General features: G+C 40.3%; 2 protein-coding genes across 2 annotated transcripts in view; both read left to right on the forward strand.

Annotated features, from left to right (window-relative positions):
* Positions 1–12,774, forward strand: part of LOC129771434 (frizzled-like) — a 291,047-nt gene extending 278,273 nt beyond the window's left edge. The window contains exon 5 of the mRNA XM_055775067.1: positions 1,314–12,774. Within this exon, the coding sequence (XP_055631042.1) occupies positions 1,314–1,861 (548 nt within the window). The 3' untranslated portion in view covers positions 1,862–12,774. The remainder of the gene's footprint in view (positions 1–1,313) is intronic.
* Positions 12,775–22,765: 9,991 nt separating this feature from the next.
* Positions 22,766–24,511, forward strand: LOC129765924 (uncharacterized). The gene has a single exon (XM_055766371.1). It carries the CDS (start codon positions 22,766–22,768, stop codon positions 24,509–24,511), a length of 1,746 nt encoding a protein of 581 aa, XP_055622346.1.
* Positions 24,512–25,924: the final 1,413 nt, after the last annotated feature.

Below are 25,924 nucleotides of genomic sequence, written 5' to 3' on the forward strand. Positions count from 1 at the left end.
ACAACACAAAATGGCCGAACTGTTACATTATGAATGCCGAGTACTTTTCTTCCTAAAATGTATCCTAATTATACCTCGAACAAATATTATACAGTTCATAATCAAGAACAAATGATTGTTTTCTCCCTAAATGTGAACGTTATTCAAGCCGTTTAGTTTTACAAAATAGTTTTCCAACTCGAGGAACGTTATGCGTTTGAAATACAGTAGAACCCCGATTATCCACGGAATAGTCTGTCTAGGTCACCGCGGATCACGAAAATCGCGGATAATGCAATTAATGACTAAAAAAGAGGTGCAAACACAATATTTCAGCATGATAACTATGTTTTATCAATGAAGGTATCATTAAACTATCCATCTATAAGGCTGTGTACACCTGAAGTCAAATAATGTGAAAGTCACGACCAAAACAAAAATGCAAAATCCTACACCTCACTGATAATTTCTGGGAAAGTCAATAGCATTAGTATGGAACTCGCTTTCGCGGATAAACCGCATCGCGGATCATCCGCTCGCGGATAATCGAGGTTCCACTGTATTTTGCGAACAAAGGAATTCAACAGATTGATATGATCTAGAGACACATATGTTATCTGTGTAAGTTTTTGTGAAAAGTTTGTAAACCATGATTAGAATAAAAATCAACAGATGTTCAGGTTGAAACATTAATTCTATTCAGCTTCAGTTGAGATTTAGCTAAACCGTGAGACGTGATATAATTAGGAAACTGGAGTTTCTCATCCACGATTATGATGCTTCCATAATACACCGTGACCGCCAACACACTTTCGACGGGAATGTTCCGCTCTTTTTTACAGCGTCAGCTCTGATGCTCTGGCACCATTAATGGAAAACCGTGTCATAATCTTATAGTCAGCATCTTTACGATGCCGCATAGAGTAATCGTAGCTAAACTTGCATTGTTGTTACCTGTTGTTTCCTCCAAAGTGTGCTCAGATCGTGCTGCTGCAACTCCCCCTCCCCCCGGACGGATGACACGGAGAAAAGGGTGCGCTGTTGAAGGGAATTTTGCTCCATCATCTGCGATACAATAAGCGTTGTTTGCGGATAGAAAACACAACGGAAACTCTTCAATAATTTAATTATGATTTTTAAACGTCTGCGATGCTCACCTCTCGGAACTCTAGTGTTTGCTATGGCGGGCGCACTGGTTACAGCGGGGGTGAATCGGGCCTATCGCACGACCTCTGTGCGCGGCTTTTCTCGTAGTCTGACCCAGAGGGCGAAAAAGTAATTACATCAACTTTTACATTTACCGTCTTTTTTTCTCTTTCCTTCCCCCCTCGCAGGTGACGTCCTATCCGGCGTGTGCTTCGTGGGTCAGCTGGACACGAACTCGCTGGCTGTGTTTCTGCTGATACCCCTCTGTATCTACCTCTCGATTGGGGCCCTGTTCCTGCTGGCCGGCTTCATCTCGCTCTTCCGCATCCGGACGGTGATGAAGCACGACGGGACGCGCACCGACAAGCTGGAACGGCTAATGCTGCGGATCGGGTTCTTCAGCGGGCTGTTTATTCTGCCTGCCCTCGGCTATTTGGGCTGTCTGTTCTACGAGTATTACAACTTCGACGATTGGATGGTCCAGTGGAACCGACAGATGTGCAAGATCTTTTCGATACCCTGCCCGACCAATGCCAAACATCCGGGAATGGAACGAAGCCTGCCGGAGGAGGAAAAGCCGATCTTTCACATCTACATGGTGAAGTACGTGTGCTCGATGCTGGTCGGGGTGACCTCCAGTGTTTGGCTGTGGTCCGGAAAAACCGTGATCAGTTGGAGACAGTTTGCTCAGCGACTGCAAGGGAAGGATAACAGGAGCCGTGGAGCTTATGTTTAGATGCGGGGTGAACTGTAGTCGAGCATTCCCTTCAAAGGCGCGAACGAAAGGAAGTGTAATGCTTAGAGGTGTTGTGGAACCAAATGTTTTGGAAACCGTGGAAACTAGCTTTCATTGCTGGAGCATTACAATCGAGATTATAATGTAAGCTTTCTAGGCAGCAGGATACTTTTTAACTGTAATTTATTGCAGCTTTTATTTTGGAAGCATTTGTTTCCAATTTATCTTGGGGTACTCATGTTCTAAAACTGTTTTAATTAGTTCAAATGATGATCACTCATGTCTTCAGCACATATTTAACGTTTTTTCACTGCTTTTTACTGCTACTGTTATGCTACTGAATTTGTTTCAATGAATACCATGTTTTTAAGGATTTTTTTAACGAAAGATGCTGATTGCTCAATAATTACGAGACATATGAAAATTAAAAAATCATTGATTCCAATGGAGGTTGAGAACAACCGCAGAATGCAGACTACATGGAAAAGTTATGTAAACTTTTTTACAAGGTTGCACTGCAAACTCTTATGGTCTCATTGTAACACGTTTTTTATTGTTTTACTTTGGGACATAACATGATTGATATAAATTTTTTACTGAGTTTCCGGAAAAGAAACTACAGCTAAATCGCTATCGACGATTTTTTCAGCTTCACTTCATGTATTACTTAATTTATCTCGCTTTTGATAAGGCTCAAAGATTTACTGTGCTTGGAAATATCTGCTTCAGTCACGCCTAATAATTTAAATTTCTATAAAGTTGTACAAGGCACTATTTATTATTGTACGCAATTTTTTATTACTATACACAAATCATATTATAAATTCGATAGAGTATTTTTTCATATACTCCTATAAGCCAACGATGACTCTCAGATGCAGTTCATCATTCGCAGAAAGTGGCCCAAATGCGATTTTTTGGCTTATTATTTTACAATTCAACAAACAACAAAATTTTACAACTTAAATAAACACTCTTTATTGGTTTTGATAATTACGTCATTACTCCTCAAATGAGTGAATGTCATTGACATATAACGAGGCATGAGCAAGTTGACTAGGATCTTTGGGATATGTGATATATACACTCGACAAAAAAATTAGAGGAACAGAGTACGAAGTCGATTTTTTCTGGTGGTTTCTCAAATGCTGTAACTTTGTGAAAAATCAAAGCTTGATGATGGAATGTACATCAAGTTTTGGAAATCGAAGAAATCGATTCTTTTTCTTCCTGATATTTGTGTCCACTATATCTATAAAATTATTCGTAAAAAATGGCAAACTTGTTGAAGCTTGAAAATGATGTGCATCCTATTTTAATGAGTTGATTTTTCACGAAGTTAAACTATTTCAAAAATCACCTCGACTTCACACTCTGTTCCTCTAAACGTTTTGTCGAGTGTTTAATATCAATATTCACTATATGTATACGGTATAGTTGTAAAAAAAGACTCCATCTATATTCATTCCTTACCACTCTACCACCTGCATGCACCGCTGTTCTTTTTATGCGCTGTTAAACCTGGATTGTTCATCTCTTTACAAGTGCAAGTGAACATGAAATGAAAGTTATTCGTTTTTTTTCCAAACGGATATACAAAAAAAAATTAAGAGTATTTTCTTATTGTTTATTTCACCAATATAAACATATGATCAAACGCAATAGGAATGAGACTGACAACTCTAAAAACAATAATTTAATGTTGCCAGCTAATTAAACCACCGAACATCTCTGTGAGTGTTCCACACAAAAAAGAGCTACCTAGTCAATTTTTGGTCCTTACGGTACGCCATCCTAAATCAGCTCGATTTGAAAAAAATATCTTTTGGCCGATTAAGTCGAATATATCAATTAAAAAACTTAACATTCGTTACACTAGACCAATTGTTGATTTCTCTCAAGTAAATGAAAAATATTTAAGTAAACTTTTTTGAGAAAAATATTAATCTGCACATCAAACGTCTCCTTCAAGACGAAGCTTTGGGAAAAAAAATTGTCGAAAGCAAAGAGATTCTACCTCTCATTTTATTTTGGAAAACTGCTTCATAACGTAGTAACAAAGTCAGAAATATGGATAATGTATTCCTGTTACAAAATATAAATTCATAAAGTAAAACACATGACCTTAATAAAAAATGACATTTAGAAAAAAAAAATATCTCAATAACAAAAACACATATCAACAAGGAGCTCTTGGGCAGGAATAATTGATTATTTCAAATATATCCACTCATGAATGGTATAACTGTGCAAGAACAAAGTTTGACACAAAAATCGCGTATTTTGAAAACTCGAGCAGAATCCGCCTAATGACTGATGTCTAGAAAGATATCCTTTTTTAATTTATGAAAATGTCTTCACAGTAAGTCAAATGTTTTTTAAATGAAGCCATGTCTAGACAACTGACATCCCTGCTATTTTGAACATATTCAAAAGTTTTCTCCTAAACGTAAATGAACAGTAGGCTGTTTTATATTTTCATCTCGAGAATGTTCTAGAAAGAGTTCATTTAAATATCTTCCATTCGTGAAACATTGATAAGGTGTTCGAGCTATTCAAAATTACAATTAATTCAAAACTAGGTTCATTCGTCAAAAATATTTGTAAAAAAAGGAAAATGAATAATATATAGGGTTGGGGAAAAAGAAATGTGTTTATGATCGAAATTTGACGCTTTATTTAACATACTTAAAATTATCCAATTTATGTCAAATATGCGTCGTTTTGTTCGCAAAATTGTTGCCATTTAGAAGGCAACTTCATTATCCCCCCTTATAAAACCCCCCTACTTATTTGCAAAAAACTCAGACAGCCAGTTTTCGCGAGCCTCTTTTGAGGTCAACTTAGTATCACCAAGAGCGTTTTGCATGGAACGGAAGAGATGATAATCACTTGGAGCCAGGTCCGGACTATACGGTGGGTGCAATAGGACATCCCATCCGAGCTCCCGTAGCTTCTGGTGGGTCATCAAAGATGTGTGAGGCCGAGCGATGTCCTGGTGGAAAACAACACCATTCCTATTGATCATTTCTGGCCGCTTATGGTCAATCGCCTGCTTCAAACGGTCAAACTGCTCACAGTAGAGAACCGAGTTGAGGGTCTGGCCATAGTTGAGCAGCTCCCACCATGATTTCCTTCCAATCCCACCAAACACACAGCAAAACCTTCCTGGCCGTTAATCCGGGCTTGGCGATGGTTTGGGCCGGCTCACCGCGCTTCGACCACAACTTTTTTCGCTTTAGGTTGTCGTACGTGATCACCAGCCACCATCTTCTTCAAAAATGGGTCGAGTTCGTCCCGTTTCAGCAGTGTATCGCAGGCGTTGATTTGGTCTAAAAGATTTTTTTGCGTCAACTCGTGTGGCACCCATACATCCAGCTTTTTTTGGAATCCAATCTTCTGCAAATGGTTCCAAACGGTTTTATGGTCTATACCCAGTTCCTGGCCAATCGAGCGAGTGCTCACATGCCGGTCTACTTGGATGATTTCAACGATTTTATCGGTTTCCACGACGATTGGCCTACCAGTACGGGAAGGAAGGTATTGAATTAGAGAGACTTTAAACTCTGAGAGTTCATTCGTCTCTTAAACCAGTACGGGGTGTATCTTCGACAGCCACTACACCAGAACGAAATCGATCAAACCAACGCTGTGCTGTGCAAATCGTTACAGTATCGGGTCCATAAACTACACGAATATTTTCGGCCGCCTTCGTTGCAGTTTTACCTCGCAGGTAGTAAACACGTAAAAAATGGCGAATTTCTTGCTTGGTAGACTCCATCTTTGATGCGCTATAACTTGAGACTGAAAAGGACAATCACAACACTGTCAAAACGACACTTATTGTCGTTTTGACAGTGTTGTGTATGAGCCGATGTATTTATCGCATCGGCTCATACTATACGGCTATTTAAAGACGACAATTTGTGCTATGTTTAAGTGTTGCCGTATATTGACAATATACGACATTTCTTTTTCCCCAACCCAATATCTCAAAAATTAAAAAATATACGTTTCTGAAATTTTGATACATTTTGTAAAAAAATCTTGTTTTTCCAAAAACGATGTAAACAACTAGGTCTCGAAAGTAAAAATACTAAAATTTTCAAATGTTTCGCCTGAAAGTCGACATGTAAGATGCAGTTAAATATATATTTTCCGAAATTTTCGTCTCTCCATTTTCACCGAAAATTCTTCTTCAAAGAGAAAGAAATGTGTGACAATCTCTCTCTCTCTCTCTCTCTCTCTCTCTGAAGTTTGACGAGAATGCTTCTTCGTCTCTCATTGCGTACTGAAAATATTGAGCTAAAAATCAAAGCGAGCTTTACCAACGTTAGCGTGTTTAGGCAGTGTCAAAACGACCTGCATTTTGACAACGTGTGAATTGTACAAATATTAACCCATCTCATGTTCCCTTCACGATGAAACCCAATGTTAACGTTTTCAGCTGTACTGGAAAAGCGTAGAACCATTAACGGCATCAAGAAGTCACACGAAAATCGGCATTGCGTTTCTCGCGAGAATCAAAGTGAGCGTAAAACATTCTCTCGCCTCTCATATTCTCAATTGAGTGGCTCAGAAGGAAAGAGATGTAAGTGATTTGATCGATTTCTCTTCATCAACTTTTTTTTCAGTTAACACGTTGACTGCCAACTACGAGATAACTCGTAGATTGCGATCTTTTTAAGGACGCCAACTACGAGTTATCTCGTCCTATGTTTACTTACCATTTTTATGAAAAAAGCAACAAAAAAATTTTTTTTATGATACCTATGTACTAGAATTTGAGTTTTTAATAATATAATGTGATAAAATCAAATTGTAATTTTTGGCCAGATTTCTGAAAATTGCCTTGGCAGTCAATGTGTTAATAACTCAACTGCAAAAACGTTCCAATTTGAGTTTGCTGTAGAATCCGATAAATGAGGCTCTGACCTATCTTCTACATTATCAAATACAGTTGGGAATATGTTTGCTGCTGAATTATGACCATAAGAGAGAGTCGATGTAGAGAATTCGTTCAAATCATTTATACCCCTTTTACTCTGAGCCCCTCAATTATTTTTCCCTCTGTGGGTGAAAACGGATGTTTTTTTTTCTCTCAAAACGGCGAGTATTTCGATCTCTGAAGAAAACAGTCGAAAATTGCCGTCTGTCCAAATATTTTTGCAGCCGCTTGGGTCGTCATTTTCAGATTTTATTTTGCATAACCGTTGTTTGTTTCTTTGATCCGAATTTATCGTTGAATGCCCTTGCAAGCGATTTGCCCAACTCGTTCGCATTCACACCCAAAATGTTCAACAAGGAGGTTCATGGTTAATTCTTGTTTTTTTTTCTCGTCGACCGCTCACAACTTTGAGCTCACTGTACTGCTGCATCAATTTTTGACCGAGGCTGTTGGGGATCGTCTGATATATAGCTGTAATTCTCACACACTTTCCGATTTGATTTGTCCTCACCAACGGACTGCATACAGGGGCGTTGATGATGGACTCGCGTTTGACAGCGAAACTTCTTACTAAACCAAGAGTGGTTAGTAGGGAAATCATTGCGTTGGTATCTTCTTCTCCACACTTCGCATCCCAAGCGTCAAAGTCACCTCGGATGATGACTGATTTTTGTCCGATATTTCTCTCGCATCTGCCTCCGCCTTGTTTCAACTTATTTCCATTGTCGTTTTTAACCTATGTGATGTTAAATTTTCCAGGCTTTAGTACTTAGTGGGATGTGAGATCACAGCGTAAACATCTAGGTCAGTACAAATCCAAACCCTCTTTGGAGTCCCAGTTGTATGCTAATACTGGTTGTTGATACACGGTTTGGCACAGCGAATCTCTGTAACTTTTTGTTCCTTAGGCGTCCTGACGAGTTACTTGACACGAGAAGGAAGGAGAAGGTTGAGGTTGCATTATTTGGGTATCAACACTCGGCTTTTTAGCGTTACGTTATTTGTACACCAGTCGTTGATAAAAGTTCTGACGTCATCATTCGGACCAAGTCTAATAGATCTCGAATGCGGGAATAGCATAGTCTGAGTCGTCCCGCAGTGGTAACATTTTTCCATCTGGTGTAATACATCCAGGCAACCTTGAACAAATCCTGGTATCAAGTAATAATCTTCGCTCCATTAAAACGGAGCCGTCAGGTTTTGGAAGATACTCTAGAACCAAAAATACTAACAATGGGATGGTTGTGTAAGATTTACCCGAAAGACAGTTACCCGGAAGACATTCATCCGAATGTAAGAAATACCCGAATGCGACATTTACTTGAATGTAACATCTACCCGAACCGACACTTACTCGATTATCATATCAACATTTCTTCCCATCCCCTGGTAACTGTGAGGACGTGGCCGGCGTCGTTATCGACTATTTAAAGTTCGAATCACCGAAACTTGTACAATAAGAATGGTTTGCTACAGTACAGTCTACCCAAGCACAAGCTATTATGAAGTTTATCCATTCACATGGAGGGCTGCGTCATCCATTATTTAAAATAAAGCAAACTCTAGAACACGCGTGACCTCAGTGCAAGTCGGAAAAATTTCTTCAACGAGAAATCTCCCGGCTCGAACGGGAATCGCCGAACCCGAACCCCCGACATGATAATGTGTGACGCTAACCACTCGCCCACGGGAGCACAATATCCATAGAGCCTCTACTATCGGGTTTTTCAATAAGAGGGCTAGAAAAGTTTTTTTTTAAATAAAACAAAAAAAAACGGGTTTTGACATCAATGAAATTATTTATTCATGTGAAAGTACGTTTGATGTCATTATGTATGGAACTCGATTTCTTTTGCATGGTCACCACGGGCCCGCTTGCAGAAGTCTAGATGCTGAACCCAATTTTCGACGGTTTTCAAGCATAAATCGGCCGATACTGCTGCAATTTCACGTTCGATATTCGTATAAAATTCGTCATCGTTGGCATGTATACATAGACCATAGACTTGGTGTAGCCCCACAGGAAAATAGTCTAACGATGAGATAACACGCTCACCAAACATGGTTATCAATAACTCGATTGTTAAATTCGCTGTGTGGCTTGTGGCGCCGTCCTGCTGAAACCACATATGGTCCAAGTCCATATCATCCAATTCGGGCCAAAAATATTCGTTTATCATTGAGCGGTAGCGATTCCCATTCACAGTAACGTGCCGGTCTTGATAATCACGGAAAAAGTACGGGCCAATGACGCCGCCGGACCATAAACTGCACCAAACCGTATTTTTTTCGGGATGCAATGATGACTCATGGAGTACGTGTATTTTTCCTATTGACGAGGCCATTCAGCAGAAGCGAACCTTATCGCTTAAGATGATTTTTCGATGGAAATCCGAATCATTTTCAAGTTGTTGCTCAGCCCAATTCACGAACATAGGACACTTTTGGTGGTAAAGCGGCTTCAGTTATTTTGTCAATTTGATCTTGTTAGGATGTAGGCCAAGATCTTTTCGTAAAACTCACCACAACGACGTCACAGAGATGCCCAACGCTTGAGAAGAGACTGTGCGAGACTGATTTGGATCTTCCTCAATTGATGCGCTACGCACACTTCTTTGTCTTACTTACACGGAAACATTTTGTACTGTGCCTGTGGATTAATTTTTTTCCACTAGACGCTCAATTGTTGATCTGGCACGACGATGATGACGACCATAAATTGGACGTAGCGCTCTCAAAGTTGAGGCCAGTGACTCCGAATTTCGGTAGTAAATTTTAACTTGACTCGTTGTTGGATCGTATATCTTTCCATTATGAAATGGCAAACCTTACTGAAGAAAAATGTCAAAAGAGTGGGAAAAAATATACTCTAGAAAGAAAGCTCTCTGACCGGGATAAGCGGGAAATAATTATAACAGCTTCGAATACTTCAAAATCGCTTATGCAAATAAAGCAATCTGTGAATTTAAATGTTTCACGGGAGACAATTCGTCAAATTTTGGTAAAAACTCCTTACATAAAGGTCAAAAAAGGTCAAAGCTCACATCGAAAGACGTCTGAGTTTCACCAAAACTCACGAGAATCAACAGTGGGACATGGTATGTCAAGACAAAGAACGTCTTCAAAATAATACATTTTGCTATACACCATAACGAAAAGTTTTTTTTTATTTTTTTATGCTTTTAACTTTGCTAGGTGACGAAAAAAAGTTCAAAAGTCCTGATGGGTACAACGGGTACTGGCGTTATTTACGGAAGGAGGAACAGTATTTTTCAACCAGGAATTTTGGTGGAGGCTCGTACATAATTTGGGTGGGATTCTGTGCAACTGGAAAGCTCAAGATAGCTTTCACACCATTCAAAGATTACATACATGTTTTGAAATCTTCTCTCTTACCGTTTTTGCGTAGATATCGTCACAAAAAATTCACATTACAGCAAAAAAGTCACAGGAGGGTTGTGTCCAAGACACGACCGCATAGTTGACGTAGTATTCCGTTAGGCTATCTGCTGCACGCTGATTTTGGATATGTTTGAAGAATTACATTGTTAAACTCTTCGATAATGATTTGGCTCCGTTTTGTCTGGTTGTTAGGTATTGTTTGTTCACTCTACCAGTGTCCATAACCGAGTGATAATGATAGAAGGATGGTGATTAGTCATTAGATGGTGCGTATCACGTACCAAAGCCGCCCTCTGTGGTCCTGGACGAGATGGCGCCTGTGTTATGTATGGATGAAATAAAGAAAAAAAGCTCATCAAAGCAATATAAGATAATTATCATTATCGAACCCAATTTTTCTCACCAGAAAAAAAGTGTTACCTTAGTATAGAGAAAATATATTTGAATGGAAAAGTAATGTCATTCATAACTTTTTATTTTCTGAGTATTTATTCAACCCATTTTCTTTTCACTTTAAACCCAACGGAACACGATGCTACATGCCTCAATGCGAATTTCAATTGGGCTAACAGCACCCAATACGTATGTAGAGCATATGTGAGATCACTTTTTCGAATATTTCTTCATTTTTCCAATTTTGCTCGTCGCATGAACTTTCCATGGGAGAAAAAAAATCGTTTCATATTTCAAGTCATTTTAACACAATAGCTACCATTACACTTACAGTTGTGCTAAAAGTTTTACGAAGCAACCATCATAAAAGTTCCAAATTTAAATTTTATTAAATTTTATTTATTAATTATATCAAGCATAAGTTCTATTCAGTTCAGTGAAACATCATTCTTCAATCAACCCATCGATATATTCTTATTGGAACGAAAAAACACTTGTTCATCGCTCCCAACTTATTCGCCAGCACGTATGCAATCAGCAATGCCCACGCTAGTTACAATGAGCACTATACATTTGTGCGCGTCGTTAGTTAAACTATCGAGGGTATTTACATGCTGATTTCTCCCAGACACCATGGATTTGAAATCTCTGTTAGGGTATACATGTCGGTGGGAAAAAAAATCTCCCCCTACTTTCATGTATCTGCAATGCCAATTTCTCCTAGGCAGCTTAATTTGATGTCTCTGTTTGGGACCCGCCGCATATGTCGTCAATTTCGACCTATCAGAAGTGGGTATTTCTGTTAGGATAGGGGTTGAGATTTTTCAATTGTTCGATAGTTAATTTCATGACATATATTATTTCATTCAATGTAAAAAATTGTTATGGAGTGCCGAAATTGATTGACGCAAAAATCTCACCAATCCATCATGAAATGACTGAGCAATAAGCGTTTGAAATTGGACAATTTTAACGGTGCGCTCGATTTTCGATTTTCAATTTGTACCCCATTATGTTCCCGAAAGACGTAATCCTACGTCAAAAAAATGCTGCTATTCATACCAGCAAGGAAACTATGCAATGGATTAGGGACCAAAAACTTATTTTTTTTGGACTGACTGGACACGATTGAAGAGCTCAAGGTCGCAATTTCGGAAAAATGGAAAAATATCGAGAAATCCGTTCAGCAAAGTTTGGTAAACAGTATGTCAACATTAATTTTCCAGGTTATTGCCGAAATGGCAGGATTGCCAATTATTGACATGTAAATCAGGCAATAGTTTTGAATTTTTCATTGATAATACCTATGAATTTTGAAAGGGTCTTATAGAAACTGGACAGCTGAAATTATCATATTTAGGCACAGTATATAAACAAACAACTCTTTTGAAAGAAATTGACGTTAAATATACTTTATTCTAAGCATTCTAGAGTGTATGAATGAATCTTGTTGAAATTATACGTGTTTGTGTTGCAACGAAACATAATCAGGGTGGTCTTATAGAAGTTGGACAGAGTGTAGCGTTGTTTGCTTTCCCTATCTATCAAAGAGGGTTTTTGATCGACTTATTGTGGAAACTCCTCAAAAGTTATTTTCATTTAAGAACCTAGAGTTTGTTCAAAAGTTGTTGTACACCAACAGTGAAGAACCTGTCACAAAGGATCCATTCAATCTCAATATTCGATCTCTTTTCCCACGCGAATGTTTAAACATGTGTTATTTGAGCAGGTTAGAACGAGGTTTTTTTCATTGATATTAAATAAAGCTGGAAATTGATACAAAGATACAAATTCTGAAATGAACATTTTGTTGATTCTTTCAACAATACCAAACAGTCTTCAACGTATGAAAAAATACAAATTATTTTTTTTATGTTTATTCATGAGTACCCCAAATTTTTTTTTTTGCTTATTCATGAGTACCTGTACATGAGTACATGAGTATTTTTTTTATGTTTATTCATGAGTACCCCAAATTTTTTTGACGTAGGACTACGTCTAACCGGAAGATATAGGGGGTGAAATGGAAATCTAGGCACTGAACAAGTAGGAAAAAATGCAAGATTTGGAACGCTTATAACTCGAGCATTTCTCAATAGATCGCAAAGGTTTTTGCATCAATTGATAGGAAATATATCTACGCATCTATCATAACGAATAACATTTCATTTTTCTTGAGATAAATAATTGAATAATTGTGAAATATCAAGCATTGTCAAAATGCACTATGTGCCCATTTTTGATTGGTCCATTTTGTGCTCCTCAAATCGTACCGACCAAAACGGGCAACCAGAGCAGCAGCGAAATAGAATGAAGCACGATTCGGAAGGAAAAAGAAAAAAATTAACGAAACATTGGTCGCAGTCTCACACATGCGTAATTCTCGAGCCAGCCAGTCAGCTTAAAAATCCCCGCTCCGCTGCCGTAACGATCATTCTTTGTGTGGACACCGACTGGACAACATCGTTGCTGGACGAGCTGGACGGCGAGGGATCGAGTGCCTTTCTCAAGGCAAGAGGGCGGGGGTGGTAGCGCTGGAGTAGAGTAGAGTTTTCAAAGGGCCTTTCTCAAGGCGAGAGACGAATGAACTGCAAAAGTTTAAAGTCTCTATAATACAAGAGCTTCCTTCCTTCCTTCCGTAACGATCATTCTTTGTGTGGACACCGACTGGACAACATAGTTGCTGGACGAGCTGGACGGCGAGGGATCGAGTGCCTTTCTCAAGGCAAGAGGGCGGAGTTGGTAGCGCTGAAGTAGAGTAGAGTAGAGTTTTCAAACGGTCTTTCTCAAGGCTAGAGACGAATGAACTGCAAAAGTTTAAAGTCTCTATAATACAATACCTTCCTTCCTTCCGCAACGATCATTCTCATTCAAACCATACACCACATCGGTTCGCCTAGCAGGCGACATATAGTTTCGGCCGCCGATGTTATCGAGTTAGCTGGCAAAGCTGCTCGCGACGATAATAAAACCCGCATTCGGAACAGAACACATTCGGTTCGGTGGACATCAAGACAACAGGCAGTTGCAGCGAGTGGCGAGTGGCAAACGCAATCGCAAAACGGCAGCAGGTAGCATTAGAAAAAAGTTTGTTCTTTACACAATCTGCTTTGGTGGCAAATCCAGAACAAGGCGGCATCGAGGGCGTTCGAAATGGTTTTTTTCAAAACCACGAGTACTAAGTTTTCTAAATTGGAACCATTCCATAAAACAAGGCGCTTTTCAGGGCCATTAAACCTTCCAAAAAAGAGTTTAGAAAATACAGTTAAATGCTTTCTAAAACATTATCCAAAATAATAATAAAACACAAATTGATTTTTTCATAATTTGTTTGCCAGGATCTGATGAGTATGTGAATTTGGCAGTTGTTCTGAGCTTATTGATAGTTGGGGACTTTCCTGATTATTCAATTTTCACCAATTCTTAAATTGTTTCCAGATTGAAAGTACAGTAATTTACAATTAGTTCGACATTTAGCTAATTGGACGGACATGTAATGCGACTTATTTAGTAGGACATTTTTCCAACTGTGAAAGCTGTGGCGAGTGGCAACAAATCGCTAAACAGGAAGGTTTAGCCGAACAAGATGGGAATATCGAGTGATAACAAAACAATAAACTCTTTAGATTGAAGATAATTTTGTGATCCTGAAAAGGACCCTTTTTAGCCTTCATGTAAATCCAACGAGCGAACAAATCGTAATGAATGTATTTTTTTGCCATCGCTCCCTTTTAACGCTCATTCGTTCGTCTCGTTGGACTCGCCCCTCTGGCTGAGTCTGCCGATTTGTCTCTATCCTGTGAGTGTGTACCGCTAGAGTATAAAACACGCGGACCCCAAAAAAATATCTTATTTTCTTTCAAACCGTAAACCCGTGTGGTTGTACGGCATCGGCATCGTGGACGAAACAAAGGAGGACAAGTTAAGGGAAAGGCAAAGTCTCACTCGAACCGTGCAGGTCTCCAGTTCCCTGTTGGTCGCATTCACTGATTGCTCCGCAAGGGTAACTAGGCCGAACGGATTGGTGCCGGAGCACCAGTATACCTAACAGCGATTATAGAGTTTCGGCCGTCGGAGTGCTCGAGTTGGCTTGCAAAGCTGCTCACGACAATCAGAAAACCCGCATCAAGAACAGAGCAGCTTCGGTTCGGCGCTCATCAAGGTAACAATTAGTTTCAGTGAGTGGCAAAGTGTTTCTCCGGCACGTCGCATTAAATGTAATTTACTAAACAACATGTCACAAGCTGGATGGGAAGAAATTTTCCAACTGTAAAAGCTGTGGCGAGTGGCAAACGCAATAGCTAAACAGGAAGGTTTAACCGAACAAGATGGGAATATCGAGTGATAACAAAAACACAACACCAAAGGTTCTTTTCAGAACCATCAACATATTCATAAAGAGTAAACAGTAAACTAATCCATTTTTCAGGTAGATAGGTAGGTATTCACGTAGAAGAAGAAAATAAAACAATATATTTAAAATATATATTTAACAAAAGCTGTCCCATTTGTATAGTCCTACGTCACTCCGGTTATGTCCCCGACATTACCCACCCGTCTTTTTATGCTTATTCATGAGTACCCCAGTATTCTTGAGAATTTTATCAAATTATTTCAAATAACAATAACAAACGTCCACAATTGTATATACCATTCATTTTTATTATTCTGATCATAACCTTATTTACTGATAATATACAAGTGTAAGATAAAGAAAACATAAAACCTTTAGACGGATAAAAGCATTTTTCATACACTAGACTGATTGTCATATAAGATAATGTTGCAAAAAAAACCGCCATTCTCATATCAACCGTAATTAGTAAATTGTGATACAAAATCATACAAACTTCATGCTGCAAACAATGTGCAATGGAACGGAACTTAATCAAAACTACTTTAGATTCGTACTTAAGCCTTCAGATTCAGCCAAACACCTTCATATTTCAGTGGCACTTTGCAGCCAATATCAACTGTGCCAATTCGCTGATAACCGGGGGAAAAAAAAGTCAATCGAAACCCGTTCCGCTGGTCCGCATTCCCACGTGACGAGACACGACAGTGTACAATTTAATTCGGGAAGAATTAATAACAAAAAAAAAATAATTCGCTATGGTATTTATTTTCCGCCACTGTGGTGCGTTTGCGCGTCGTCTTATCCTTGGCTCGAATTGCACTTTGTGGGTTGCAGCTTTCGCAAGGTGTTTTTATTTTCTTGTCGATCGACCGGAGGAGAGTGAGAGATCCATTTGCACCCTTGAGACTATCGGTTCTGCATGCGCAGGAACCGGTTCAATTAGGACCGGTCGGAAATTTCGATTGGCCTCTCAACCTTTGACTGATTAATGTGTGCAGAGATGAGAACGGGTGTCTTTCTCAAACCTTGTTGAGGGTACAAAATAAGCAGATTAGTCGAATTGGCATTTCAGATAAAATAAAACGGAATATAAGTGCGGTGATTCATGTTAATTTATATTGAGCTACACTTATTTTGTTTATAATTCAGCCATTTTATTGCGCGTATTCGCTATGAACAACTACTTATGATAATATTTGTAGGAGTAAGAAAAGAAGCTCGTGCTTACGTGCAACACCTTCGATGTATATAACTAAATTTAATAGTTCCTAGTTTTCGTTGGATCGCTGCTTGTGTAAATATGTACAAAATTCAATTCTTAATTGCGAATAGATAAATAAATGACGAGCTGGACGTGGATTTAATATCTAAAATATACCGAATGCCAAATATATCCGTACTTGACTTTCTAATTAAACATATGTGTAAATTCAGTGTTCTAAGTATGATAAATTGATCCACAGAGATCCTCAATCAGCATCACACTAAACCCCAAGAAAAACCGCAACAAACTTGCCGAGCCGTTCCGCGTTTCCGAAGTCGACAATACGCTCGCCAGCATCGAGACATGCTGCGTTTTGACAAATTGTATTTTATCAACAACCATTTTTTTTCGCAAGGCGTCGGCATCATGCTTTGAGGGTTGGTTGTATTTGGAACTGAGCATATTTTAGCGCTGTCTTAAGTGGGTGCTATTCATCTTACATTAGCGGCTTCGCGAGTGGTGACTTGGTAGTGTCTAATTGATTGTAGCGAGGTGCGAAGCAGTGGTGGTGTTGCATTTCCGAAAGGACACTCCCTTTGGCGGGGTCGGTCGCCGCTGCCGCAGTAAGTGCTGTCGTTTTGAGCCGATTGATCGATAAGCCAACGTTGTGCTGAAACCAGATCTGGCGGCAACTCATAATACGAGAGCTCCGCCACTTCTAAACACACTCAATCTTTATTTATTCTCTCTAATAACATCCATTTCAACATACATTCCGGTAGGGGGTCTCCGTAGCCACATTGGTTGCGCGTTCGCTTAGTAAGCGATCGATCGTGAGTTCGAAACTCAGGGCCCTCATTGACCATCTTTGTGTTGTTACAGAATAACTACGTCCACGCAACAATCATCAGCGATGGAGATCGATCCACGGTCGAAATATGATCGATTCATCCATACAACTGCTCTGCTCTGCAAGCAAGACACATCGGGCTGCTGTTCTATAAATAACTCAACAATGATCAATCAACTGTCTCCGCTGTCCGGTCTAACTGGATAATGGAAGAACAGATAGAAAACTCTTACGCCTAAATGGCTGCTACTGTGTAAATGTGTGTACCATATGGAATGGTATAGAAGAGAATACTCTAACGCCGAAAAATGACAACTGTGTAATGTGCTAATTATAGATATGATAAATATGTGACATGTACACGATTCAAATTCGGCTCTGTTACAGCTAAAATGCCAATGAGCCTGAAATAAATAAATGGGACAAAAAAAACATACATTCCGGTCCCACATTCGTAAGCAGAGTGTAAAATATTACTATTTCCGATCCCCCAGCATCCACGCGATCGGACACACCGGACACCACGACCCGATGCTGTCGCAGATGAAGATAGTTGGCAATTTAGAAAAATACCACAATTATCATTATTTATGAGCGATTTATCTTTATTATCGCACCGCTGCCGGTGGAGTCCACGTTGCGCTCGTACCGAAAAAGGTGGATACGCAACGCAGCACCACAAACCAGAGGAGAGAGAGAGAGAGAGAGACAGAGTGAGAAAAAACTTGGAGGTGTGATTTAGGTTGGTCATTTCGGGCTAGCACTAGTAGTGGACCCAGCAGTGGCTCCCGACGGATGCTGTCAGCTTATCGATATGTGGGATCTCCGACCTGCCAAAATGTTATACTGTTAATGAGTAGTTAACGAGCTTTTGATGGAGATTTTCGGAGGCTCTAATGAATGAGTGGAAGGATACTTTCACATTTCGGGATGATGTGATTAATACGCGTAGATAAAAGCACACGATGAGATGTAAAGTCGAAATTAATGCGGAGCATTATAGTCGTGCTTGTTTGAATTGATGTGCTCTTTTATCTCTTTTTAAATATATTGTTTTTATCATAGTTTTTTTTTGTTCTTTGTGTTACTCATTAACAGTATAACATTTGGACAGGGATGATGATCACAGGCGACAAGAATTGCTGATGACCTTTAATGTTCTGTATGTTTTGACACCTCGCTCAGGAGTTCGTTTTTTATGGGGAAAACATGCTTAGCAGAAGCTTTTTTTAAGTATTCGTACCAATAATAAGAAGTCGTCGGTGTTTAGATGATTTTTCGAAAAAAGTTACAGGCAGTGCTGCCACACGTACAGATTCATCTGGAAAGGTACAGATTTTTTCGTTATTTTTGGTACAAATTCTGTACGGTACAGGGTACAGATTTTCGTCAAAAAGTACAGATGGGTACAGATTTTTTCCGCGTATGAAATTTATTACATTTGAACAAAGCAACATTGAGGTACATTACGACTTTTACGCCGCACCATCGATTGGTGCTGCTGCACATAAAAGCATTCACAATGCAATAATTGATCAGATTGATAAGGACGGTAATTCATTACAAGGATCGTCTGAAAGGATTTGCGTCGGACGGTGCGATCGTGATGATGAAGGTTTCGAATGCCGTAATGTGCTTGCTAAGAATCGATTGCCCAGTTCTAATAGTCGTCAAATGTACGTTTCATTCGCTAGCTTTGTGTGCTAGTTATGCATGTGAAAAAATCCCTGACTATCTTGAGCATTCATTGAGGAACATATATACACAGAAACCACCTTGGTCAAACGCTGAGCTTCGACGTGGGAATAAACGCTGCAACGCTGCGCATAAGGTTTACCGGAGAAATCGTACACCAACGAACAAAGCGTCGTTAGCAATTCGCCAGTCGTCAATATAGAAGTTTGAATCGTCAACTCTATCGTAAACATGTTGTCTTTATGGAACGAAATCAGAAACGCAATCCAAAAATCTTCTGGAATTTTGAGAAATCTAACCGCAAAAAGTCTACACCAGAGGTTCTCAAACTTTTTGAGTGCGCGACCCACCTAGACATTAACCGTACTTTTCGCGACCCCCTTGAAAATTTTAGATCCTTTTTTGATTTTTTTAAACTTAATTGGAAATAGGTATGATTTAAAAATGAAATATGGGAACACATTATTATTTAAATGAAATTGGTTTTATCCGAACAAACAATATTTTTGTTTGTTCGGATAAAATAAGATTAAAAGACAAAATATTTGAAAGGAATGATCACCTTTTATTCAGGAAACATGCTCCTTGTTAACAATTCAGTGTGACGGATGGCTTTGTTTACAATTATCGTCGATGATCTAGTTTATATTGATATCAATTTTTGTCAATTTCAACCGCAACGGTGGAGCCAAGCGAAGTTTATTCCTGTATTTCGTTTAATGACTACTGTTAGAACCGCGCTGAAATATCTAGTAGACTAAGATTTGTTTCACGAATCCCGTTGTTCACCAATTAATAGTCTAGGCAGGCGTTATGAAAAACGTCAGTATCGAAGTGATTTTCTCTCTGTAGAATACACGAGTAGCTTCCAGAGCTTTTCCAATTTTACGTGGTGCGAAGATTTGATTGAACTGAAGGTAAAATTATATTGAATTAAATTAAAGAAATTGAATCAATACGAGCAAACATCACAGGCGACAGGCATATAGGCAAAGGCTATTTAAGCTCGTGTCGGAGAAGATAAAATAGTGTCGGAGAAGATAAAACTAAAAATGTAAGCATTAGTTCATAATTTATTAAAATTAATTTAAAAATAAATATGTTTTAGCTTTGAGCGCATTAGAGAAAATCCGCTACAGAGAAGTTTTACTCGGCCATTGCAGTTCGAACATTTCTCAAAGATTTTTAAATCTTGTTCGGAAGGTCGCAAGATGTCAACTCCGGCTTCTGTGGACGATAGAGTCACACCATGTGGAATATGTCAGGAGGCGCCCTCTATCGAGCGTGCGATGATGGCGTGTGATGATTGTGGAATCTGGTTCCACTATTCCTGTGTAGAGGAGGATGAATCAACATCATACATGGTTCTGTCACAAATGCCTCAAGAAGCGATTCCGAAGCCGTAGGGGAAGCAACACCGTGTCATCAGGGCAGAAAAAGAGCAGAGATCTGGAACTCAGGCGTTTACAAGAGGAACTTGCCTTGCAACAGGAGTACATGCGGAAAAAATACAAAATAATGGCTTCGTATCTCGGCGAAGAAAGCGACGACGACGACGATGGTAGAGAGAGCGCTCGGAGCTCGAATGTGAGTAGTGTTAATAGGACCAAAGCGTGGATCGACAAGCATTCAGGAGCGGAGGAAAAACCTGTTCCTTCCAAGGCTCATAGGCTTGACCCAATCCCGACCGCTAGGGAAAGTAACAATGAAAGATTCGAGGAGAACCAACCGTTAACGTCATTTGGTCGTACGAAGTCATGTATTCCGTCACATAATCAACCCGTGCCGTCAGTGAAGGGAGAACCGCATGTAACACCGTCATTACCTGAACATCCGTCACCGATCGATGAGTTACCGATATCTGACGGGCTGGGGGATGGAAAGTTGAATAACGTAGCACTATCAGCACCATCGAAACATCATCCTGAAGAATCAAGAAGAAGCAATCAGAATCCAGTCCCGAGCAGTTACCCTCAAACAAGTTTTCCGTTGACAAATGGACAGCCATCGATTCCTCAGTCCGATCCTATGGAACCCAGAATGTCGGGGCCTAATCCGGTTCAAATAATGGCTAGACAAGTGTGGCCAAAGAAACTTCCTGCGTTTTCAGGAGCGCCTGATGAATGGCCGATTTTCATCAGTTCATACGAGAATTCAAATTCAGCGTGTGGATTCTCTGATGTGGAAAATTTGATAAGGTTGCAGGAAAGTCTGAAGGGTACGGCCCTCGAGACTGTTCGGAGTAGACTGGTGCTGCCCGCAAACGTTCCGAAGGTGATGGAAACATTACGAAGAGTTTTCGGGAAACCAGAAATTTTGATCCGTTCGTTAATTTCGAAAGTACGGGGTATAGATCCACCAAAACCAGAACGTCTTGATACTGTCATCAGGTTTGGTATGGCAGTACAACAATTGTGTGACCATCTGGAGGCTGCCAATCAACAAGAACATCTCTGCAATCCCGTTTTACTCCAAGAAATGGTAGATAAACTTCCTGCTAGTTTCAAGCTGGAGTGGGTACGTTTTAAGAGAGCCTTCTGTCCAGTGACAATGCGGACTTTTGGAAATTTCATGGAGCAATTGGTTGAAGATGCAAGCGAGGTTACATTCTTAAATCCAATGGATTCGACCAAATTTGAGAGAAAGACAACAAAGGAGAAGGGATTTGTGCACACTCATAATGGCACGGAGATGGTACCAGGAGGCAATTCCAAACCAGGTTCTTCGGTTGTGAAGGATGACAAGCCATGTGCGATATGCTCCAAGCCGGGGCATCGAGCGCGCAACTGTGAGGAGTTTAAAAAGCTGTCTCTCCCGCAACGTCTTCGACTGGTGGAAACCCGGAAGCTTTGTGCCTTGTGTCTTTACAATCACGGTAACATGCGATGCCGGAACAAGTTCCAGTGCAATGTAGCAGGTTGTAACGGCAAACATCATTACCTGTTGCATCGATCTGATAGCGGGGAGGAATCGAGCTGCATGGTGCACCATAAGATATCGACGTCTTTCGTTACATTTCGCGTCATACCGGTCTCACTGATTAACGGGAACAAGCGTGTCGACACGTACGCTTTTCTCGATGAGGGTTCATCCAAAACGTTATTGGAAAAAGTCGTGGCAATGAAGCTAGGACTTAAAGGAACCGTTAGGCCTCTAGATTTGAAGTGGACATCGGGGGTGACTCGAACCGAGAAGACATCGATGCGGGTCAATTTGACCGTAGCTGGAAAAGGGTTGTCTGAACAGTATCCATTAAAAGACGTGCACACCATCGAACATTTGAATTTGCCAAGACAGAGCACGAGTTTCGGAGAGGTGATTCGTAAGTTCCAACATCTGCAAGATTTGTTCGTTGCTGATTTCAAAAATGCTGAACCGACAATATTGATCGGGTTGGACAATATGGATCTAATAGCACCTATCGAATCAAGAATTGGCAAAGCAGGTGAACCAGTTGGATTGCGTTGCAAGCTGGGGTTGACGATTTCCGGGTCAGGATGCAATGCGACAAGAGACGACTATTGCGGAATACATCAGTGTGACGAAGTAATGGATCAAGTGTTGAAAAACTATTTCACAATGGAAGAAGCCGGGATTAATTGTCCATATCGTGTTGAATCTGATGAGGACCGAAGGGCTCGAAGCATGTTGGAGACAACTATGACGAATCGATTAACGATATACGAGCAATTCAATTGCATATATTCTCGGATGCAGGCGAAGACGCTTATGGTTGTGTAGCTTATCTACGATATCTTGTGAGGGACGAAATTCGATGTGCGCTAGTTGGATCTAAGGCTAAAGTAGCTCCACTGAAACTGACATCAAAACCTCGATTGGAGCTACAAGCTGCGGTTATTGGGGCAAGACTGATGAATGTTCTCAAGACAAGTCTTCCGGTTTCAATTCAAGAACAGTTTTTGTGGGTGGATTCTACGACAGTTTTATCATGGATACGCTCTGATAGTCGTAAATACAAACCGTATGTGGCACACCGAGTTGCTGAAATTCTGCACACGACAGACATCGCTGCATGGAGATACGTCCCATCAAGAATGAACATCGCCGACGATTTAACTAAGTGGGGTTCTGGAACAACAGTAGATCCGGAGTGTCGATGGTTTCTAGGTCCACCATTTTTACACGAACCCATGGAATCATGGCCGGAGCAGCCCAAAACGAAATTGTTGGTACCTGATGAACTGAAGCCGTGCTACTTGTTCCATCATATTGTCTTACCGGAAGCAATCATCGATGTGACTCGAATTTCAAAATGGAAAGTATTGTTGAGGACAATAGCGACAGTGTACCGTTTCATTTCAAATTGCAAACGAAAATGGAAGGGGCTTCCAATTGAAGCAATCAGTATCGATGATGGGCGGAAGGCGATTATTCCGGCTGTACACGTAGCGATCCAGCAAGAAGAACTGTGTAAAGCGGAACATCTGCTTTGGCGAATGGCTCAGGCAGATAAATTTGCGGACGAAGTGAAGATTCTGAAGAGAAATAAGGACGTCGCATCGGATCAATGGATACGTATCGAAAAATCGAGCCCTTTGTATAAGATGTCACCCTTTTTAGACGAAGATTGCATCATACGGATGGAGGGCAGAACAGCAGCAGCGAGTTTTGCTGCAAGCAGCACTCGCTTTCCAGTAATACTCCCAAGAGACCACGTGATAACCAAGAAGATCGTGGAGGACTTCCATGTGCGATATGGACACGCTTCGAAGGAAATAGTTGTCAATGAAATTCGACAAGCGTTCTTCGTTCCGAAGCTACGAGCGGTGGTTGGAAGAGTTATCATCGACTGTTTAGTTTGTAAATTACGCAGATGTAAACCTGTTATTCCCCGAATGGCACCGTTACCCATACAACGAATGCAACCATATGTTCGAGCTTTCAGCTACGTAGGATTGGATTATTGCGGACCAATCGATGTAACCGTAGGCAGACGTACTGAAAAGCGGTATGTGGCATTGTTCACTTGTTTAGTTGTAAGAGCCGTACACTGCGAAATAGCTTTCAGTCTCAGCACAGAATCGTGCATACTTGCCATCCGACGATTCATCCGACGCCGTGGATCGCCGATCGAAATATTCACGGACAATGGCACGAATTTTCAGGGAGCCAGTCGTGAACTTAAGGAACAGTTGAAACGAATTGATAGGGAGTGTGCCGACACCTTCACTGATGCCAGAACAAAGTGGAACTTTAACCCGCCTTCTGCTCCCCACATGGGTGGAGTGTGGGAGCGGATGGTAAGATCAGTCAAGGAAGCCCTGGTCTCGTTGAGTGATGGGCGTAAAATGAACGACGACATCTTGATGACGACATTGGCCGAAGCAGAACATATAATAAATTCTCGCCCGCTGACATACTCCGGAACAGAAGACAACGAACTGGATACTATAACACCAAACCATTTCCTCCATGGAAACTCGTCTGGACAGCATCACCCATTCCAAGTACCGATTTCGCTGGCGGAAGAACTTAGAAGTAGTTACAAGCGAACGCAAGTACTAGCCAAGAAGTTTTGGGACCGTTGGTGCAAAGAATACTTTCCAACACTGAACCAACGTAGTAGGTGGTACGAGGATAGCCGGACACTGAAAGTAGGAGACTTAGTATTAGTGATGGATGATGGTAAAGGAGGTACAAGTATCAGGGGCATCGTAGACATCGATGGTCGTATTCGTCAAGCCTTGGTTAGGACCACTAATGGATGCTTTCGAAGACCTGTGGCTAAACTATCGATTCTGGAGCTAGGAGATAAACCTGCTGGCCTTACACAAGAGTAATGCGGACAGGGTTTATGGGCTGGGGAGTGTTAGAACCGCGCTGAAATATCTAGTAGACTAAGATTTGTTTCACGAATCCCGTTGTTCACCAATTAATAGTCTAGGCAGGCGTTATGAAAAACGTCAGTATCGAAGTGATTTTCTCTCTGTAGAATACACGAGTAGCTTCCAGAGCTTTTCCAATTTTACGTGGTGCGAAGATTTGATTGAACTGAAGGTAAAATTATATTGAATTAAATTAAAGAAATTGAATCAATTCGAGCAAACATCACAGGCGACAGGCATATAGGCAAAGGCTATTTAAGCTCGTGTCGGAGAAGATAAAATAGTGTCGGAGAAGATAAAACTAAAAATGTAAGCATTAGTTCATAATTTATTAAAATTAATTTAAAAATAAATATGTTTTAGCTTTGAGCGCATTAGAGAAAATCCGCTACAGAGAAGTTTTACTCGGCCATTGCAGTTCGAACAACTACCATTTCAGAAAATCCAGTCTCACATAGGTAGGATGTTGTGAAAGGTAGAAGAAATTTCACTGCTTCTTTGAATAAGAGTGGGTATACGTGTTCCACACTTATCCAAAATTTCAGCGCATTCCGCCAATCGAACCTAAGCTTCAGAATACTGTCTTCTGACAAATCGATCAGCTCTTCATCAGCTTTCGTAGATATATTGGAAACAGCCACTTTTTGGTTGAAAGGGTGGACAATCCAGATGAACTCGGCTGTTTTCTCCATTTCTGCATCAAAATATTCGACGAACTTTTCCTTCAGCATTTTCAGGTGATCCAAAATGCCAGTGATGATTAGAGGTGACAGTTTGAGATTCTTTCCCACAATCAGCGTTTCGAACGAATCAAAGCAATCATAATTCTTGTTTTTCAAATTGCGGGACCACAAATCCAGTTTTTTTCATAAAACCTCTGATTTTGTCATGGACATCAAATATATCAATCGATGTTGAGCCTTCAAGATAGGTGTTCAGATAATTTAACTTTTGAATAATGTCAGAAAGATATGTCAGTTTGAGTAAAAAATTCTGATCTCGCAGAAGAACCGAAAAATTCTCTTTCCCTTCCAAAAACGTTGCCAACTCTTCTCGTAGTGCCACAACTCTTGTTAGAATTTTGCCCCTCGATAGCCAACGTACTTCCTTATGCAACAACAGTGAAGTGAAGCTGCTTCCCATGTCTTCACATAGCTTTTCGAACAAACGTGATTGAAGAGGTTTGGTCTTCACAAAGTTAACAAGTGAGTCCAAGAAGCGTTTGGACTTAACTTTAAAATTCTCGTCACAACTCCACTGTGCCTCCCACACATTGCGCGAGTTAAGATTTCACGGACGTGATAATCTTTTTAAAAAACGCGACCACACTTGTCGATAGCCTAGCACTAACTAACTTTTATTTGATTA

This window comes from Toxorhynchites rutilus, chromosome 2 (genome assembly GCF_029784135.1).
Source record: "Toxorhynchites rutilus septentrionalis strain SRP chromosome 2, ASM2978413v1, whole genome shotgun sequence".
NCBI lineage: Eukaryota > Metazoa > Arthropoda > Insecta > Diptera > Culicidae > Toxorhynchites > Toxorhynchites rutilus.

Excerpts from the sequence above, each read along its gene's own strand:
- LOC129765924 (XM_055766371.1), top strand. The coding sequence starts at position 22,766 with ATGAACATCGCCGACGATTTAACTAAGTGGGGTTCTGGAACAACAGTA.